The sequence below is a fragment of the Hypomesus nipponensis genome, chromosome 25 (assembly GCF_054491055.1).
Source record: "Hypomesus nipponensis isolate SF chromosome 25, ASM5449105v1, whole genome shotgun sequence".
Lineage (NCBI taxonomy): Eukaryota > Metazoa > Chordata > Actinopteri > Osmeriformes > Osmeridae > Hypomesus > Hypomesus nipponensis.
Genome location: NC_140385.1, coordinates 5630001 through 5647500, shown reverse-complemented (window position 1 = coordinate 5647500; position 17500 = coordinate 5630001). Strand labels below are relative to the sequence as shown.

The 17500-nt window shown below is 48.8% G+C and overlaps 1 protein-coding gene across 1 annotated transcript in view; it reads left to right on the top strand.

The window, feature by feature from the left end:
* Positions 1–17500, top strand: part of LOC146222024 (ephrin-B3-like) — a 50363-nt gene that overhangs the window by 16240 nt on the left and 16623 nt on the right. The window contains exon 2 of the mRNA XM_084691569.1: positions 8404–8699. Within this exon, the coding sequence (XP_084547695.1) occupies positions 8404–8699 (296 nt within the window). The remainder of the gene's footprint in view (positions 1–8403; positions 8700–17500) is intronic.

Sequence of the window (17500 nt, the reverse complement as noted above, 5' to 3'; positions counted from 1 at the left end):
TTTCTCTCCCTTCTTCCTCTCCTCTCTTCCTTCGCCTTTCTTTGTCTTCCCCTCGATTCACCTTTTCACCTCTCCTCTCATCTTGCCGCTCTCTCTCTCTCTCTCTCTCTCTCTCTCTCTCTCTCTCTCTCTCTCTATCTCTCTCACCTTCTCTAACCTTCTCTCTCTCTCTCTCTCTCTCTCTCTCTCTCCTCCCTCCCTTTTTTTTGTCCTTCCCCTCTATTCACCTGCCACTCTCCTCCACTGGGGGTCTCCCTAATTATTCTCTCCTTTCCCCCTCTGTTCATCCCTCTTTCCTTCCTTCTCCTTCCTCCATCCCCCTCTCTCTGACACACTGATACAGACACCTGGCTTAACCCAGCAGGACGTCCTTCACTCTCTCATCCCTCTCTCCCTCACTTCGTCTCTCTCTCTCTCTCTCTGTCTCCCTCCACCCCAACCCCTCCCCTGCTCTCCTCCTTTGTTTTCGCCGCCTGTATCCTTCACCCCCTTCACCTATTCTCTCTCTCTCTCTCTCTCTCTCTCTCTCTCTCTCTCCGTATTGCTGATTTCTTATCTTGTTTTTCTCTTTTGTAACGTCTGTCTTTATTTCAGTCTCCCCGTCTCTCTCCCTCCCTTTCTCTCTCTCTCTCTCTCTCTCTCGCTCTCTGTCTTTATTCATTCCTCCTCCCCCCTCCCTCCCACCCTACCTCTCCTCTCGCGTCAATCAACAAGTCAAACACAGTGCGCCAGCTTGTTGGTGAGACCTCTGCATTCACTCAGTTTGAAAGGAATGATAATCAGTCAGATTTCTCTCCCGGGAGAGAGGAGAGAAAGAGAAAGCAGAGAGAGGAGAGACAGAGAGCGGGAGACGGGGAGAGAGGGAAAGAGGGACAGATTGAGAGACAGAGGAGAAGAGAAGACAGGAGAGGAGAAGAGAGGATAGGAGGATCAACTTCTCTCTCCAGTACTGTGGTCCCCTCAGACCTCTACCAAACAAAGGGGGAAACTATATTTTTAGACCCTTTCATAGTTCATTATCATAATGATTTGGGCTTTGTAGAATCTTTTCATGTATATTTGAACGTGTGTGTGTGTGTGTGTTCAGCAGGGTTTGCAGGGGCCTCTGCTTCTTTGCCATGTGCTCCCCCTGGGAAACTTAGGTTTACAACCCAAATGCTCCCACAAACACACACACACACTTTATACTTCACAAATCACTCGCACATTCACATCCCCAGTCGTTCCTCCTGTCTGTTTATTCCTCGATTCAATTCAATTCTTTATTTATTTTACACGCTTCTTCATGCAAATCTGCGTGTGTGTGTGTGTGTGCGTATTTGTGTGTGTATGTGCGTATGTGTGTGTGTGTGTGTGTGTGTGTGTGTGTGTGTGTGAAATCCTTATCTGTCACTAGAGACTGTCTGACACACTGTCAATCAAGCTACCCCGGAGACAGATCACAGTAAACACCATAGACCAAGACTGAGGGAGTTATGGATGGAGAGAGGGAGGAAAGGATGGATGGAGGAGGGCAGGGAGAGAGGGAAGGATCGAAAGAGAAAGGAAGAGAAGGAGGGAGCAAGAAAAGAGACAGAGGGTGTCCGACATTGCAGTTGAGAGAGAGAGAGTGAGACACACAGAGTGAGAGAGAGACACAGAGTGAGAGTAAAACGCGTAACCTCCCAAAAGTTAGACCCCTTCAGCATGTATGGTTTCCTTCAAAAGTCCCTTTAATTGCATGAATAAATGGGATAGGAGCAAGGACATTCATACTCTCACTCACACACACACTCAAAAGTGCACGCACACACACTTTCTGGCAAAGCTATCAGCGCTGAAATTGGCATGACACACTTCATAACCTGACAGGAGAAAATACGTTTTCACAGACTGGGACTTGTGTGTGTGTGTGTGTGTGGGAGGGGGGGGGTGTTTGTAATTCAGGTAGCCGTCAATCTCGATCTAGTCTGTCCTACTTTCACAGCCAACTCTACTCCCCCCCTCTCTTTTTCTTCTTCACTCTCTCCCCCTCTTCCTCCTCTCACCAGCGGTTAACTGTTGATTTTACCATGGGGCTTCTCAACCTCTTGGTCTCTACTGGGACCGCAACTCAACCACTCTGCTCTAAGCCCTTAACCCTCTATGAGAAGAGCAGGAGGAGGGAGGGGGAGGGAGGGAGAGGAAAAAAAAAAGAGAGAGAGAGAGAGAGAGAGAGAGAGAGAGAGAGAGAGAGAGAGAGAGAGAGAGAGAGAGAGAGAGAGAGAGAGAGAGAGAGAGAGAGAGAGAGAGAGAGAGAGAGAGAGAGAGAGAGAGAGAGAGAGAGAGAGAGAGAGAGAGAGAGAGAGACCCTAAATCACTTCAAGATGCTTCCAGCCCTGGTTGAGTTGCAGCCTTCCAGCTAGTGAGTTGGGTAGCAGCTCAGAGACAGCCTTGGGGGGACAGAATAGAAGCCAGTTTGTGTTACAGTGAAGGCCTTACAGGGATAAGCACTGTAGCAGATACACCCACACACACACACACATATATATGTAGCGCACACGTGCGAACAGATACTCTGGAACTTTAGAGGTACAAGTCAGGGGCCTCTACATCCCCATGCTGACCCCCAAGGGCCCCTTGTTCTGTAGACATCCATTGTTGTCATTCAGGGACTTTCAGTTCTAGAGTTTCTTGCCCCATGGAATCTCTGGTTCTCAAAGTGCAAAGTTTAGGCTCTGCACACACACACACACTGGCCCATGGGTCATGGGTGAGGTCAGGTAGGGGGTTGGGCCGAGGCTGGAGGTCCCAGGGGGAATCCCACTCTCTTTGCCCAGGTGGCAGGTGACCCAGACTGGGGAAACCTGCAACAGGGTCAGCCCCTCACCTCCAGACCCCCTTAAATGGGACTAGGTGTGTGAGTTACCCTCATTCCTTCAGAACCCTGAGTGACCTAATTTAAGTAGAAGAGTTAGTTTGAGTGAATGAGTTTAACCTCAGAAACACACACACCCAGGTAGAAACACCAGCTGGGCTGCCCCTCCAGCACGTTCAGGAATTGTGTGTGTGTGTGTGTGCGTGTGTGTTTAGCCCCCTAAAAGCCTAACAGGGACCATGATTCCATGAGGGCCAATTGGTTGATATCCATTGGTGGTCTTCAAGACACACACACACATACATACACACACACACACACAGGGCTGTCTGGGGCTCTTCTGTCACCCCACACCTTCACCAGAGCGCCTTAATGGGACCAATCTAGGCTGCTGCAAATCATCATGCCTGGATGACATGCTGGGGGAGGAGGAGAGGGAGACGAGAGTGGGGGGGAGGAGAGTGGATAAGAGGGGGAGTAAAAGAGGGGGGGAGGTGTATAGCAGGTCCCACTGAGAGACTCTGACTAGAGTTAGGAGATACATAATAATGTATGTGTGGAGGGAGTGAGGGGGAGAGGGAGAAGACAGAGAGATACTTAGATTTAGACCAGAAAGTGAGAAAAGAGAGGGCCTATGTGTGTAGGGTGCCTGAGTTTCAGAAGAGTGACCTGGTTTTGGCTGCAGTCTTTCCCCTTTGTTTTCAAACTGTAATTCTGTTTTATAGAAACTCTGTTCCAGAACCCTTAAAAAAAAAATATATAGGCTGTCTGTCTGTCAGTCAGTTCTCCAAGGGACGCTCGGAGACTTCCAGTGTTCTAGCTGATGAAAAGCCGGGTCATGAGAACAAGTGTCTCTCAGTGAAAAGAACTGGCTTGTGTTCCCCTCCTCAAACACCATGCCGGCTGGTCCCCCGTATCCCGTGTCTCCTTGGTTACATAGCGTGTGATACCTACTGGATGTGTCATGGGCGCTGCGGCATTCTGGACCGCCTCCGGACAGAAGGATAGGTGTGTGTATGTGTGTGTGTGTGCGCGCGTGTGTCAATGTCTGCATGGGTAGGTGTGTGTGTGGTGTGTGTGTGTTCGTTCACTGCAGTGACAAGGACGCTCTTACCTTCAGAGTCCCACGATGCCAGCTAACTATTCAAACACAGCTACTGCAGTATACCTGCTGACTCTCTCTATCTCTTTCTTACACTCTCTCTCTTGCTCTCTCTCCCCTCTCTCTCTCTCTCTCTCCCCTCTCTCTCTCTCTCTCTGCGTCAGGGGCAACCATATGGAAACTATTATTCCCTCCATCGTTTTCACCGCAAACATTCCGACACCCCTTCCAGCGCTCTGTGACTTTACAACAACCTTGTGGTCGCTGTTAGCAACTCTCTTTTGGCTACCTCATTCCTTCTCTCTCCATCTCCTTTTCTTTCATTCTCTCTCTTTTTGCCAGTATGCCCCCCCCTTTTCTCTTTTTAACTCCCCCCCCCCCCTTGTCTCATGTCACGGTCATCTTGGTTTATTATCAGTAGTTCATCCAACTGTTATTAAAGCCTCTCTAACCTCTAACACGGGCCATGGCTCTACTGTGTCAGGGCTGCACGCTTCTCTACTGTGTGCGTGACTGCATGTCAGACAAACGTATCATGAACACGTATGTTTCAGTGCCCACACACACACACACACAAAGCACACGGACACTGGGGACTACACAAACACACACACACACACAAACACACACACACACACACAGTGGCATGGATCTACAGATAAATCCAGCCGTAGTTAGGCAGTCAGTGTGGGTCATAAAGAGACTAGCTCTCCACCAAACTGTACCCTCTGGTCCTCTCGTAGACACCAGAGGAGACAGCCCCCAGGTGTCAGATAAGTGTGTGTGTGTGTGCGCATGTGTGTTTGTGTGTGTGAGACAGGGTGTGTATATAAGGACCATGGAGACCACTCAGAACCTGTCTATGTGATTACTGTGTGTATACCATGAGATTATTCCAGACAGGTTTATGCATAGAGCTCTATAAATCTTACACCGGGGCATGCACGCACACACACACGCGTTTATTATTCAATAATGTTGGGTGCTTAAGAGCCCATAAGGTTGTGGTTAGCTAAAAGACAAATCATGTCAATGTATTAGTATTGAAGTATCACATTCGTTCTATTTCATAAAAAAACAATATTGCTTGAGTTCTTCCTCTCGTTCTCTGTCCCTTTCATATTTTTTGCTTCTTCTTGGTTTCTTTCATATTTACATTCCTTTTTCCCCCAGATTCTCTCTCTCTCTCTGATTCTTTGTTTCTCTTTCTCTGACTTTCTCTCACGGATCCACTGGCATTCTCCGTCTGCTCCCCTCCCCCTCTACTCCCATGTTCTCACATAGTGACACACACACACACACACCCTCTTGTCCCGCCGGCTGCACCTGTGTGCCCGGCTTTGGTCCTTGGAAGAGGGCTCGAGTTGCCTCCAAGGAATCTGGGAAATGTGGTTCGGGCCAACACTATACCAACACCAAGCCTGCCCCCAGGTACATAGACACCAGAGAGAGAGAGAGAGAGAGAGAGGGGGGGGGGGTGGAGGAAGAGGTGGAGGAGGGGTAGGGGTCAGAGAAACGAACACTTGAGTCTTTTCTTGTGAGCTCGGGGTCAGCCAGGGGCACCAGCGTGGTCGAGAAAATGATGTTTCTGCCGCTCATAAAAGAGACTGGAGAAGAAAAGGAGAGGAAAGTTCCGTCCCTCCCCTCATCCTTCACTCAATCCCCCTCCCCCTCCTCTCCTCGTCACCTCTGGCCCCTCCCCCACCCCCTCCCCCTGTTTCAAAGTGTGGCAACATGAATGGCACTATTGTTAGCCTGGGGAGGGGGGCGAGGGAGGTAGCAAAGTAGAGAAAAGGGGGGACAGAGAGAGAGAGGGAGGGCAGCGATGAGGGTTTGTAAGCGAGGGTCTCTTGTCTGAACAGGCGGATTTATTTAGATGTGGTTCGGAGAAGAACTCTATAAACTTGTTTAAAGTTCACCTCTCTCCTCTCTCCCTCTCCCCATCTGCCTCCCCTGTCTTAAGGGGCTTTGTCTGAAGATTCACGACCCTATAGATATTGCTCTGCCTGCCAGGATTTTATGCTTTGTGATTCTATTCCGAAAGTGCGTGTGCAGTTGTGTGTGTGTGTGTGTGTATGTATTGTGAGGGCCTGCATTTAAGTGTGTGTGTTTGTGTTCAACACAGACCCCCCTATGGCGTCAGTAACGGTAGCCGTTGGTTCTTATTAACACAGAGTGTAGTAGTGTAAAGTGTGAATGTGTTGAAAGCCTCTATTCTCACTGAGTCTGCAAAGTCGACCAGTGGGTTACCAGTCTACCAGTGGGTTACCAGTCTACCAGTGGGTTACCAGTTGACCAGTGGGTTACCAGTCTACCAGTGGGTTACCAGAAGGTTGGTAGTAGACCAGGCTACACTGACTCAACCCACCATGCACTCTAAAACCCTTAACTGTTGGTCTTTCTAAACTAACCTAACACGGCTGCTTTTCTCTGCTGTAAAAGGAGAATTCAATCCATCTCCGTGGTTTTGAAAAGCTTTCAAATTCTGTTCTGTGAGTATTCTTTCATCCCCTCCTTTTACACACTCTCTCTCTCGCTCTCTTCTTTTTCCGTTTTTTGGGGTCTTAGAAGAGAAAAAGAGTAGATTCAATGTTCAACCTGCGTTTTTTTATAACTTTTGGTTTTTTTTTTAAACTCCTTTTTCAGTCTCTTTCTTTTCACTCCGTCTCAGTTTCTCTGTGTCTCTCTCTCTGTCTGTCTGTCTTTCTCCTCTCTGTCTGTCTGTCTCTCTTTTCCTCTCTCTCTGTCTGTCTGTCTCTCTCTCTCTCTCTCTCTCTCTCTCTCTCTCTCTCTCTCTCTCTGTCTGTCTGTCTGTCTGTCTGTCTGTCTGTCTGTCTGTCTGTCTGTCTGTCTGTCTGTCTGTCTGTCTGTCTCTCTCTCTCTCTCTCTCTCTCTCTCTCTGTCTGTCTGTCTGTCTGTCTCTCTTTTCCTCTCTCTCTGTCTGTCTGTCTTTCTCCTCTCTGTCTGTCTCTCTTTTCCTCTCTCTCTGTCTGTCTGTCTTTCTCCTCTCTGTCTGTCTCTCTCTCTCTCTCTGTCTGTCTGTCTTTCTCCTCTCTGTCTGTCTGTCTCTCTCTGTCTGTCTGTCTGTCTCTCTCTGTCTGTCTGTCTGTCTGTCTGTCTGTCTGTCTTTCTCCTCTCTGTCTGTCTCTCTCTCTCTGTCTGTCTGTCTGTCTGTCTTTCTTTTCCTCTCTCTGTTTTATCCTTTCTATCTCTCTTGCCCCCCTCTCTCCTCCTGCGGTGTGTTTGCTTTGCGCAACCATTCTCCTCTGCAGGTCTAGTGTGACTCAGGCTTCCATCAGATAACACACACAAATGTGCCATGCAGGAAGTCAAAGGTGTGTGTGATTGTGTGTGTGTGTGAGTGCTTAGAAAATCTAAATCGGTAGGTTTGGAATGGATGTGGGTGGATGTGTTTGGGCAAATCTTCAATGCCCACAGGAAAGTACTTGTATGGGTGTTTGTGTGAGTGGGTATGAATGTGGATATATCTTTATCTATGTGTACATGAAACACCCTTAGCAACCCCCTTTGTGACGTGTGTGTGTGTGTGTGTGTGTGTGAGGGAGACAGACCTCGAGGTCAGACCAGGCCAGTGTGTCACTATTGCGTGGGTGTGTGTTGAGTGGAGTGAGTGTTTCCCACTCCAGTGTAAGTGCTTGGTGATAACCTATGACCTGTGTGAGGAGAACAGGAACATAGCTACAAAGCTAGGCTATGATAGGATAAGCTAGGCTATGATAGGATAAGCTAGGCTATTTTTAGGACAAGGTAGGCCAGATAAGCTTGGCTGGGCTGTGCTATGTATGCCTATACTACATCACAGGAGTTGCTAGGCTAGGCTATCAATGCCATTAGAATACGCTTAACCAGATGCTAAAGTCAGATTTACCGGAGCCAAGTGCTGCTAGCGAAGTCTGCTAACAGATATTCAGTTATTCACTTAAACTGGCACCAGCCATAAGTGCTGATTTTCAGAGCAGTGTAGCACCGCTCAGCAAGCACGTTAATTTCCAAGTGGTTGCTTTCAGGGCTGTTAGCCTGTTAGCCGCGTGGGGTGAATGTCAAAGCAGATGAGTCGTCACCTAAAGAGAAGCGTAGTGTTGGCAGTAGCCTGGTTTGGTAAATGTTGCTGTGATCCTGAGGCAAACAACACATCCTTGGTCAAGTCGAAGGGTGTCTAAGAACCGCTGTGTGTGTGTGTGTGAGATGGGGCCAGAAGGTTCACTGAGTACACTCACATTACATTGGAAGACACCTGCTGCGTGTACGAGTTGAGGATGAGTGTTGCTGCTGTGTTTGACTTCCTGACACAGCTGTTGAGACATAAACACGTCAGCTCCACTCATAGGGAGACCCACATCTCAAAGCATGTTCTCCGACAGGGTCTCCCCGCATGGCTACCCTTTTTGAAGTCCCAGCACAACGCTAACTCTTTTCCTCTCTCTCCCCTCCTCCCTCCCTCCAGGTTTGGAGATGACAAGGGCTACGTGTTGTACCCCCAGATTGGGGACAGGCTCGACCTCATCTGCCCCGGTTCGGATCCCCCTGGGCCCCGGGCCCCCGCAGACTACGAGTTCTACAAGCTGTACCTGGTGTCGTCCCGGGACCAGGCGGACCGGTGCGAGGTGCTGGGGGCGCCCAACCTGCTGCTCACCTGCGACAAGCCTTCCAACGACATGCGCTTCACCATCAAGTTCCAGGAGTACTCCCCCAACCTCTGGGGCCACGAGTTCAAGACCCTGCAGGACTACTACATCATAGGTGAGTGTGTGTGTGTAGGGGATGTGTGTGTGTGTGTTGGGAGGGGGGGGGGGGGTTCTGTGTTTGTGTACAAGTTCTGTATGTGTGAGTTTTGGCTAAGTATGCCTTTCAGCGTGTTAGTCTGTGTGTGTGTGTGTGTGTGTGTGTGTGTTGTGCTGCTGACTTGGCCCAGGCTGTGTTTATTGTTATTGCCATTCTTGCAGTGACCGGCGCAGGCGCTAAGCTATTTGTTTGGGCTTTCTTAGCAGGCTTGTTTAGGGTTGGAGAGTGTGAACATATGGTGAGGTCATCATTCCGCGCCAGGCGAAGCGTGTGTATCACAGAGAATAATCTAAGCAGAAGGTCACACCAACCAAAACCTGGGAGGAGTTTTAGAATACAATAATGGATCTGGAAAGGTTCAACAATTTGGTTTTGTGAGATAACACACACACACACAAAGGAACACTCTCAAAGAAAGTTTGTTTTTGCTCTGCTTTTCTCTCACACACACACACACACACAGAGGCCTGCCAAGCGCCAACTCAAACGTCAGCTTTGTGAAAACTCCTTGGAAAGAGAGAAGAAGAAAAAAAAAATGCTGAGAAATAGAACAAATGTTCAGGCTGGTATGTGATTTCTGCAGCCGCCCGCCCATGCACCTGCAGCTTTGTTCACTTAGGGGCACCTAGGCCCTTCTTTCCCCCTCTCACAGGTGAAGAGGGGGGTAGGACTGATGTGAGAGGACACGGAGGGAGGAAAGGAAGAGTGGAAGGAGAGAGGGAGGAATGAGAGTGAACAGGCAGTGAACCAAATCTATTTTTTTCTTTCTCTCGTCCCTCTCTGCCCTATTGTTGTGTGAGCTGTTTGTTTATTGCTGTGAGAGGCAGTGCTGTGTATTCACCTGCTTTCCCTCCCTTCGCTCCACGCATGATTCAGAGGAGGAAGCCAGAGAGAGAACGAAGGGAGAAAGAGAGGGTGAAAGGAGGAGGGAGAGATTATGCATTACTATCAGCTCAGCTGCATTTTTCTTGTGCCTACCTCGTGACAGAAGCCTGGAAAAACATGCAGGTTGCCAGATAGTTCTTGTTCGATACTGAGGGACCCAATACAGTATAGTGTGAATACAAACCTGGCAACCCAAGTGTCAGCTTATAGGAGCTTTATCTTCACTCACACACCAGACTGATCGATTGACAGCTCCAGCCCAATCAATGGGAGCTCAAATACAAGGTCAAACACACACACACACACACACAAAGAGAGAGGCAGACACAGAGAGACTGAGATCATAGGAGATTGTCTGAGTGTTGCTACCTCTGGCTATTCATAAGTATTCTTATGATTAACAGTTCATAACACCGGTGTAGAATTATCTCACTGGTATGTGAGCCAATTTCTCATTTGTGTGTGTGTGCTTGTATGTGTGTGTGTGCTTGTATGTGTGTGTGTGCTCGTATGTGTGTGTGTGCTCGTGTGTGTAAGTGGATATGTAGGTATGAGTTTCAAGCCCAAGGGAAATCTGTTCTAATTAACCTAGCTTAGCATGTGTTAATTTATTCACTCTGGACCAAATGAGCTGGAACACACTCCGGTGAGACAGGGAGAGAACTGTTGGATCAGTTACAGATAGAAGACAAGAATGGGAGATGGAGAGAAAGAGGAAAGGAGAGAAAGAGGGGAAGAGGGGAAGAAATAGATGGGAATGCAGGAACAACACATTGATAAGTCGTAGTCAGGTGGTGTTTCCCGCACCACGTTTAAGAGGCCAAAGATGTGCCTCTTTTGTCCCTCCCTCCCTCATCTCTCTCTACTTTGCAATTTCGGCCGCAAACACAACTTCTTACAGCCAATGATCTTTTTATTAACCGTTCAAATCTCTCTCTCTCTCGCCCTCTCGCTCTCTCGCTCTCTCTCTCGCTCTCCTTGATATCTACCTGAACCACAGATCAAGCCTTTCACTGCTTTTAATGAATCCTTTGAAAGCAGGCGCCAAGTCTCTGTAACACATACCCGTCTTCCTTCTGTCACACACACACACACACTCACACATACACACACACACACACGCACTCACTGGTCGTGGATGGCTGCCATCCTCCCAGGTCCCATATGAACGAAAGGGAAAAGATGACACTAGTCGTTTTCTCCCTCTCTCCCTCCTGCCCTGCCTCTCTCTTCCTAGTCCTCAAGGCTGAAGGTGAGGCCTTTCTGGGACTGGTCCAGAGTCAGTCTCGCTGTGACAGCCTCAGAGGCTGAGGCTGAGGCTGAGGCTGAGGCTGAGTCCCGCGCCTCCTGGCTGATCTGATCTCAGCTGACAGCAGCGCCGTGTCCTTGTACCTGAGTCGACCGTTTATACTTTCAAGAGGAAGGGACGGAGAGAAGGGAGAGAGAAAAGGGAGAGAAGGGAGGGAGAAAAGGGAGGGAGAAAAGGGAGGGAGAGAAGGGAGGGAGAGAAGGGACGGAGAGAAGGGACGGAGAGAAGGGACGGAGAGAAGGGAGGGAGAGAAGGGAGGGAGAGAAGGGAGGGAGAGAAGGGACGGAGAGAAGGGACGGAGAGAAGGGAGGGAGAGAAGGGAGGGAGAGAAGGGAGGGAGAAAAGGGAGGGAGAAAAGGGAGGGAGAAAAGGGAGGGAGAGAAGGGAGGGAGAGAAGGGAGGGAGAGAAGGGAGGGAGAGAAGGGAGGGAGAGAATGGAAGAAGAGAGGAAGAGCGAGCAAAACGGAGTAAAACGGATGGGAGAGTGAAAGAGATTTGTGTTGTGTAGTTATGCATTGCCGTGTGTGTGTGTGTAAGCATAGGTTTGTGTTGATGAAGATGGGATGTGAGTGTTTGGCTGGGCGAGCGACAGCCTCTTGTCTGCAGAGTGACACTGAAATACCACGGTCACTTTCAATCACTGGACCCTGTGTCAGGGGACTAAACCTCTCTCACACACACACACACACACACACACACACACATAAACACACAGGATAACATATGCATGCTCACACACATACACAGGAGCATACTCACCAATGTATGCAGTCACACACATACGGGCGTACTAGACGCCTTGTGGTTTGCACACCCACAACCAGGCCTATATATACACACACACACACACACACACACAACCTGCTGTTTTGGAGAGTGATGTAGAGGGCAGCAGCTCTGGGACTGCAGTGATGTTGCTGTGGAATACAGACAGATGGTACGATGTCATGAAGGTTTGTGTGTGTGTGTCTGTGTGTCTGTCTGTCGGTCTATCATGCATTGTGAGATCTCTGCCATGTGTTTGCATTCCTCCATGCTTGCCAGTGTGTGTGTGTGTGTGTGTGTGTGTTTACATCATTGATTGATTGCTGTGTGTGTGTGTGCGGGTGGTGACTTATTTTCCGTGGTGTGTGTAGGTCCTGGTGTGTTCCAGGCCCCCAGGGCATCATGGAGGGCCTGGCTTTGCTGTCCCACTGTGGCAGATGAAACACATTCTGAAATAAAAAGAATTGTGTGTGTGTGTGTTTGTGTATGGCTCAGCACTGATTGACAGTTAGTGTTCACTCTGTGGGTTTGTGTGTGAGTGACTTATGTTTGTGCTTAGGTGTGTGTGTGTGTGTGCATATAAATGAGCATGTTTATGTTGGCTGTCTCTGTCTTCGTCAGTCTCCTTGCCCTGAGACAGGTGTTATTCACTGTCTAGCCCCCATCCCATATATATCTGTCTGACTCTCTTTAGCTCGTATTCAATCGACCTGTCAGGCTCTGTGCGTGTGTGTGTTTGTTTGTGTATCTGTGTGCGTGTGTGTGTTTGTTTGTGTACCTGTGTGTGTGTGCTTGTTTGTGTGCATGTTGGTGTACCTGTGTGTGTGTGCTTGTGTACCTGTGTGTGTGTTTGTGTGTGTGTGGTCACAGTGGCAGGAGTTTGTTTACAGCAGTGTGCCTCCTCTCAATAATGCAAAAACACTGGCTGGTTTATTTATCAGGGTTAACCTGAAATAAATGGCAGAATAGAGGAGAAGGACATAAAAAAAAGGGGGAGAGAGGGAGACAGGGGAGAGAGAGAGGGAGCAACGAGTGCATGTCTGTTTTATTTGTTTCTTACTGTCATATCAAGCATGGGGAGAGTGGGAGAAATCTATAACTGTTGAACGTGAGAGAGGACGAGAGACCCCCACTAAGCTTAGTGCGCCTCCGTCTGCTGGGAAAAGAGAGAGGGGGAGAGGGGGAGAGAGAGTTGAGGAAGGATGAGGAGAATAAGGGAGGTGAAGAGATTAGGGGAAGAAGGGAAGGAGAGCAATTAGACCTTCACCAAAGACTGTTGGGAAGTGAGAAGGAGGGTAGGCGTGGAGAGGGTGGAATGGGAGGATGAGAGGAGGAGGAGGAGGGAAGAGCAAAGGCAAAGGAACAAGGGATGTGTAAAGTACATTAACAGGGTTAGAATGAATAGTTTATTGACGATATCCAAGCTACTGTTCCGCCATAAAGAGTGGATTGTACTGGTAATGGAATCATTAGTATAAATCTGTCAGGTTCAAGACTGGCTGTCGATAGTCTGTTGTTGTTCTGAATATAATAAGACCAAACACTGGAGCCAGGATGCCACATTGATGAGAGAGAGAGAGAAATGTGTCAAGATATAAACACGCACTCACACACATTTAGTCCTTTTTAGCACACACACTGTTCACATGTTTAACATTTCCATTCTGACGTAGACATCTGTTAAGCTCACAATAGCATCACACACACACATACTCTCACATCGATAGACCACACACACACACACTTGTGCACACAGACGTGTTCTACACGCCTAACATATCTACTCTGACACAGACATCTGTTACACTCGCAATAGCATCACATGTGAACACATACTTGCTCACAGACAGACACACACATGTTCCGGCGCACACACATTCGACACAGAGCAGCATGCACATGGACACCACCCTCCGTTAGGAGGACAAAACAATTTGGAGTGAAAGCGAAAAGCGAAGGATGAGATGTGAGGAGATGCAGAGCGCCAGGCGGGAGAGAAGGAGACGTTTAGGGAGAAGGGGGTCAGTGTTGGGCTCAGAGGGAGACTGAGAGACCGAATGAGGGAGTAGAGGAGAAAAAGAGGGAGGGAGGGAGGGAGGGAGGGAGGGAGGGAGGGAGGGAGGGAGGGAGGGAGGGAGGGAGGGAGGGAGGGAGGGAGGGAGGGAGGGAGGGAGGGAGGGAGGGAGGGAGGGAGGGAGGGAGGGAGGGAGGGAGGGAGGGAGGGAGGGAGGGAGGGAGGGTGGTGAGTGTGAGTAAAAGAAAGTGACAAGTTGCCTCCTTGATTTAGGTCAACAGTGCTGTCTGAGGGTGTGTGTCTGTGTGTCTGTTTGTCTGTCTGTGTCTGTGTGTCTGTCTGAGGGTGTGTGTCTGTCTGAGGGTGTGTGTCTGTGTGTCTGTCTGAGGGTGTGTGTCTGCCTGTGTGTGAATACGATTCTCCTGTTAAAGGTCAGACATGAAGAATCCCTCCTTAATTGGATTGGGACTGGTTAACATTGTGTGATTCATTTAACCTCCCTTCACTGCCTCACTCTCTCACACACACACATACACAGACACTTGCGCACACAGACTCACACACACATTCTGTTTGCGTCTCTCCAGTTCCAGAGTCAGACAAAGGCAACATTGTGCCGCCTTCTGCCTAGGAACCACTTGTAGAAGGTTGTGTTTCCCAGGATTTGGGAGGGGGGTTTAAACCAAGCGCACCTCTCGATTGACCTCTGGCTTCAGCAGAATGCATTAGCACATATAACATAGCTTTGATTTAGTACCCAGGTTCACGCAAACATGACCCCAGATGAACATAATGAACACATTCACTGCACATGGCAACACACTGGCAAGACTCACTAGATACACACAGTTGGAACATGGACACACACGTACTTGCAAAACACACACATACATGCACACACATGACAAACCTCTGTAAATCACCCTCATGTATAAACCATCACTCAGACCCGCTCTCTCACACACACACACACACACACACACTTACACTGTTGTTTTGGGGGCAAGCATGTCTTTACCAGGTGGTGTCTGATCTACTGTGTGTGTGTGTGAGAGAGAGAGAGAGAGAGAGAGAGAGAGAGAGAGAGAGAGAGAGAGAGAGAGAGAGAGAGAGAGAGAGAGAGAGAGAGAGAGAGAGAGAGAGAGAGAGAGAGAGAGAGAGAGAGAGAGAGAGAGAGAGAGAGAGAGAGAGAGAGAGAGAGAGAGAGAGAGAGAGAGAGAGAGAGAGAGAGAGAGAGAGAGAGAGAGAGAGAGAGAGAGAGAGATAGATTACAGTTCAGCAAGGATCAGATCAGGCAGCTGTTCTCCTGAGAGAGGAATGGAAGGATGATGAGACAGAAATGAGGCGGAGGGGAAAACATTTTGGAGAGAAAGACAACAAGAAACAAAGGAAAGAGAGGACTGGAAGGGAGGCAGGATTGAGGGAGGGGAGGGACAGCAGGAACACTGAGGGGAAGTAGACTGTCCATTGCAAGACAGCACTCCCCAGTAAATCCTTTTAAAAGTCCATTTAAACGCCCTAATTAGTGCTTAGTCCACAAAGCACGTCATTATCACCGCGTATTCATCCGCCCGTTGAAGCACATCATTGTCTCTGTGTATCCATCCGCCTAAGACCTTGTCCTTACAGCTCCTTGTTAGTTTAGGGTTTTTACTGGACTCTGTCGAAAGGTATTTTAGGTCAGTTTCACAAACATAAGACATTTTCCGCCCTGACATTCCATCCCTCCCTCCTTCCTTCCTTCTACTCTCCCCCCTCCCTTTTAAAAATGTTCAGTCTGTTTTCTTCATCTTCTTGGAATTCAAAGCCAAAGTTTTAATTCAACCCATCGCAAGCCAAGGTTCTGATAACCATTATAACTTCAGAAGATGAGGGCATTGGTTCGAGGGGGCGGAACTAATATTCTTGATGATGTAATCGCCTATGTAACCCTGTATGACATGCTTTGGCCAAGACGAGCACCCGGATTGGTGGGTTAGGGGTTCAGTGGCCGGTTCTGGGTTTTGAGTGACACAGAACTGCAGTGTGGAGAACCAGGGATTAGAACCAGGCAGCCCACAGAATACAGTAAGAGACTAATGAATTAAGAAGTATTATGCATGCTCACACACACACTACTCACATTTACTCAAACGCTCTCACACACTTACACACACACACACACTTACACACACACACACTTACACACACACACACACACACACACACTTACACACACACACACACACACTTACACACACACTTACACACACACACACACACACACCATCCCTCCTCAGCAGCCCTCCAGGGCTTATTCCTAACGAAGCAGCTGTTACACCTATATATCTTATTACGTATTAATCATATTAATGAAGCTTTAATTGAATATTTTTTGCATCGATTCTAATTCTTTCTCCAGCCTTATGTGTGCAAGGGGCCAGTGTATGGATGTGTGTGGGCACATGCACCCTGTATGTGTCTGTAGGGGGTGTGTTCCAGAGTGTGTGAGTGATCCTGTTGTCTGACTATGCCGCACCACGCCCACGCCCCCTCCCCCCTCCCCCCTTCCCCCTCCCCCCTTCCCCCTCCCTCGGCCCGGCCCAGGCCCCAGCCCCTCCAACCATCCTAATATATGCAATTAAGAAGCTAATTAGTGTAATTAATTCAGCTGGAGCCAAGACCCAGTCTGGACCCCTATTCACTGCTATAATCCCTGCCTCACACACACACACACACACAGACACACACATAATGAGGGAGGTATGCGTATGTGTGTGTGTGGACACGGGTGTGTTTGCGGTATGTGAGCCATTCGGGAGAGAGAGAAAAGAAGGGAGGGTAAAGAAAGAGGAGTGTGAGATAAATAAGAGGGGATGTATGACAACAGAGGACTAATGGAGAGCCCCCCCGCTGACCCTGTGGAAGCCGGGCTGGGAGGCGCTCTCTGGACGCCTGCTTCGCCTCACGTCAGCTCTCGCTGCTCTGCAACCTTCAGGCTCAGTGGTGGGCCCAGCTGGAGAAAGAGGGAATGTCCACACCAGGACGTTTAGATGGAGGTCGATATGGATACATCTGTGTTTATAGGCTATGGCAAATGCAGTGGGAGGGTTTTAGTCTTATTGGTTGAAGTGGTTTATTGTTTGTGTGGGTTCTATCCAGTCGTCAAGCTATTTACTACCTGCATTTTTCCCCTTGTCTCTGTTGTGTCTCTGGTTGTTGAGAGAGTTCTCTCTCTCTCTCTCTTTCTCTCTCTCGCTCGCTCTCGCTCGCTCTCTCTCTCTCTCTCTCTGGGGGGGGTGTGGCTGTTTACTTAAAGAAAGTGCTGTGCAACACTGTGTGTGAATGTCCTATTTCAACTGAAACAAACATGAGAAACAGACTAACTGGTCTACCTACTGAATCTGGGACCGGTATACTTACTTACTAATACCCTGGGACCAGTCGAATCCCTGTACTGTTCACCCAGAGATTTAACCCTGCTGAAAGTTTTACATGGATTCACAATGGTGGTCTGTCTCTCTCTCTCTCTCTCTCTCTCTCTCTCTCTCTCTCTCTCTCTCTCTCTCTCTCTCTCTCTCTCTCTCTCTCTCTCTCTCTCTCTCTCTCTCTCTCTCTCTCTCTGCCTCTCTCACTCTCTCCTTCTCTATCTCTCTCTCTGTCTCTCTCTCTCACAATTAGTCACTTTTTTCTTTCTTGTTCCTCAAGCTGCTTGCAATCAGAATCTCCCCCCCCCACACACACACACACACACACTCTCACACACATCCCTTTCATAGCTCACAGAACAAATAAACAGTAACTGAG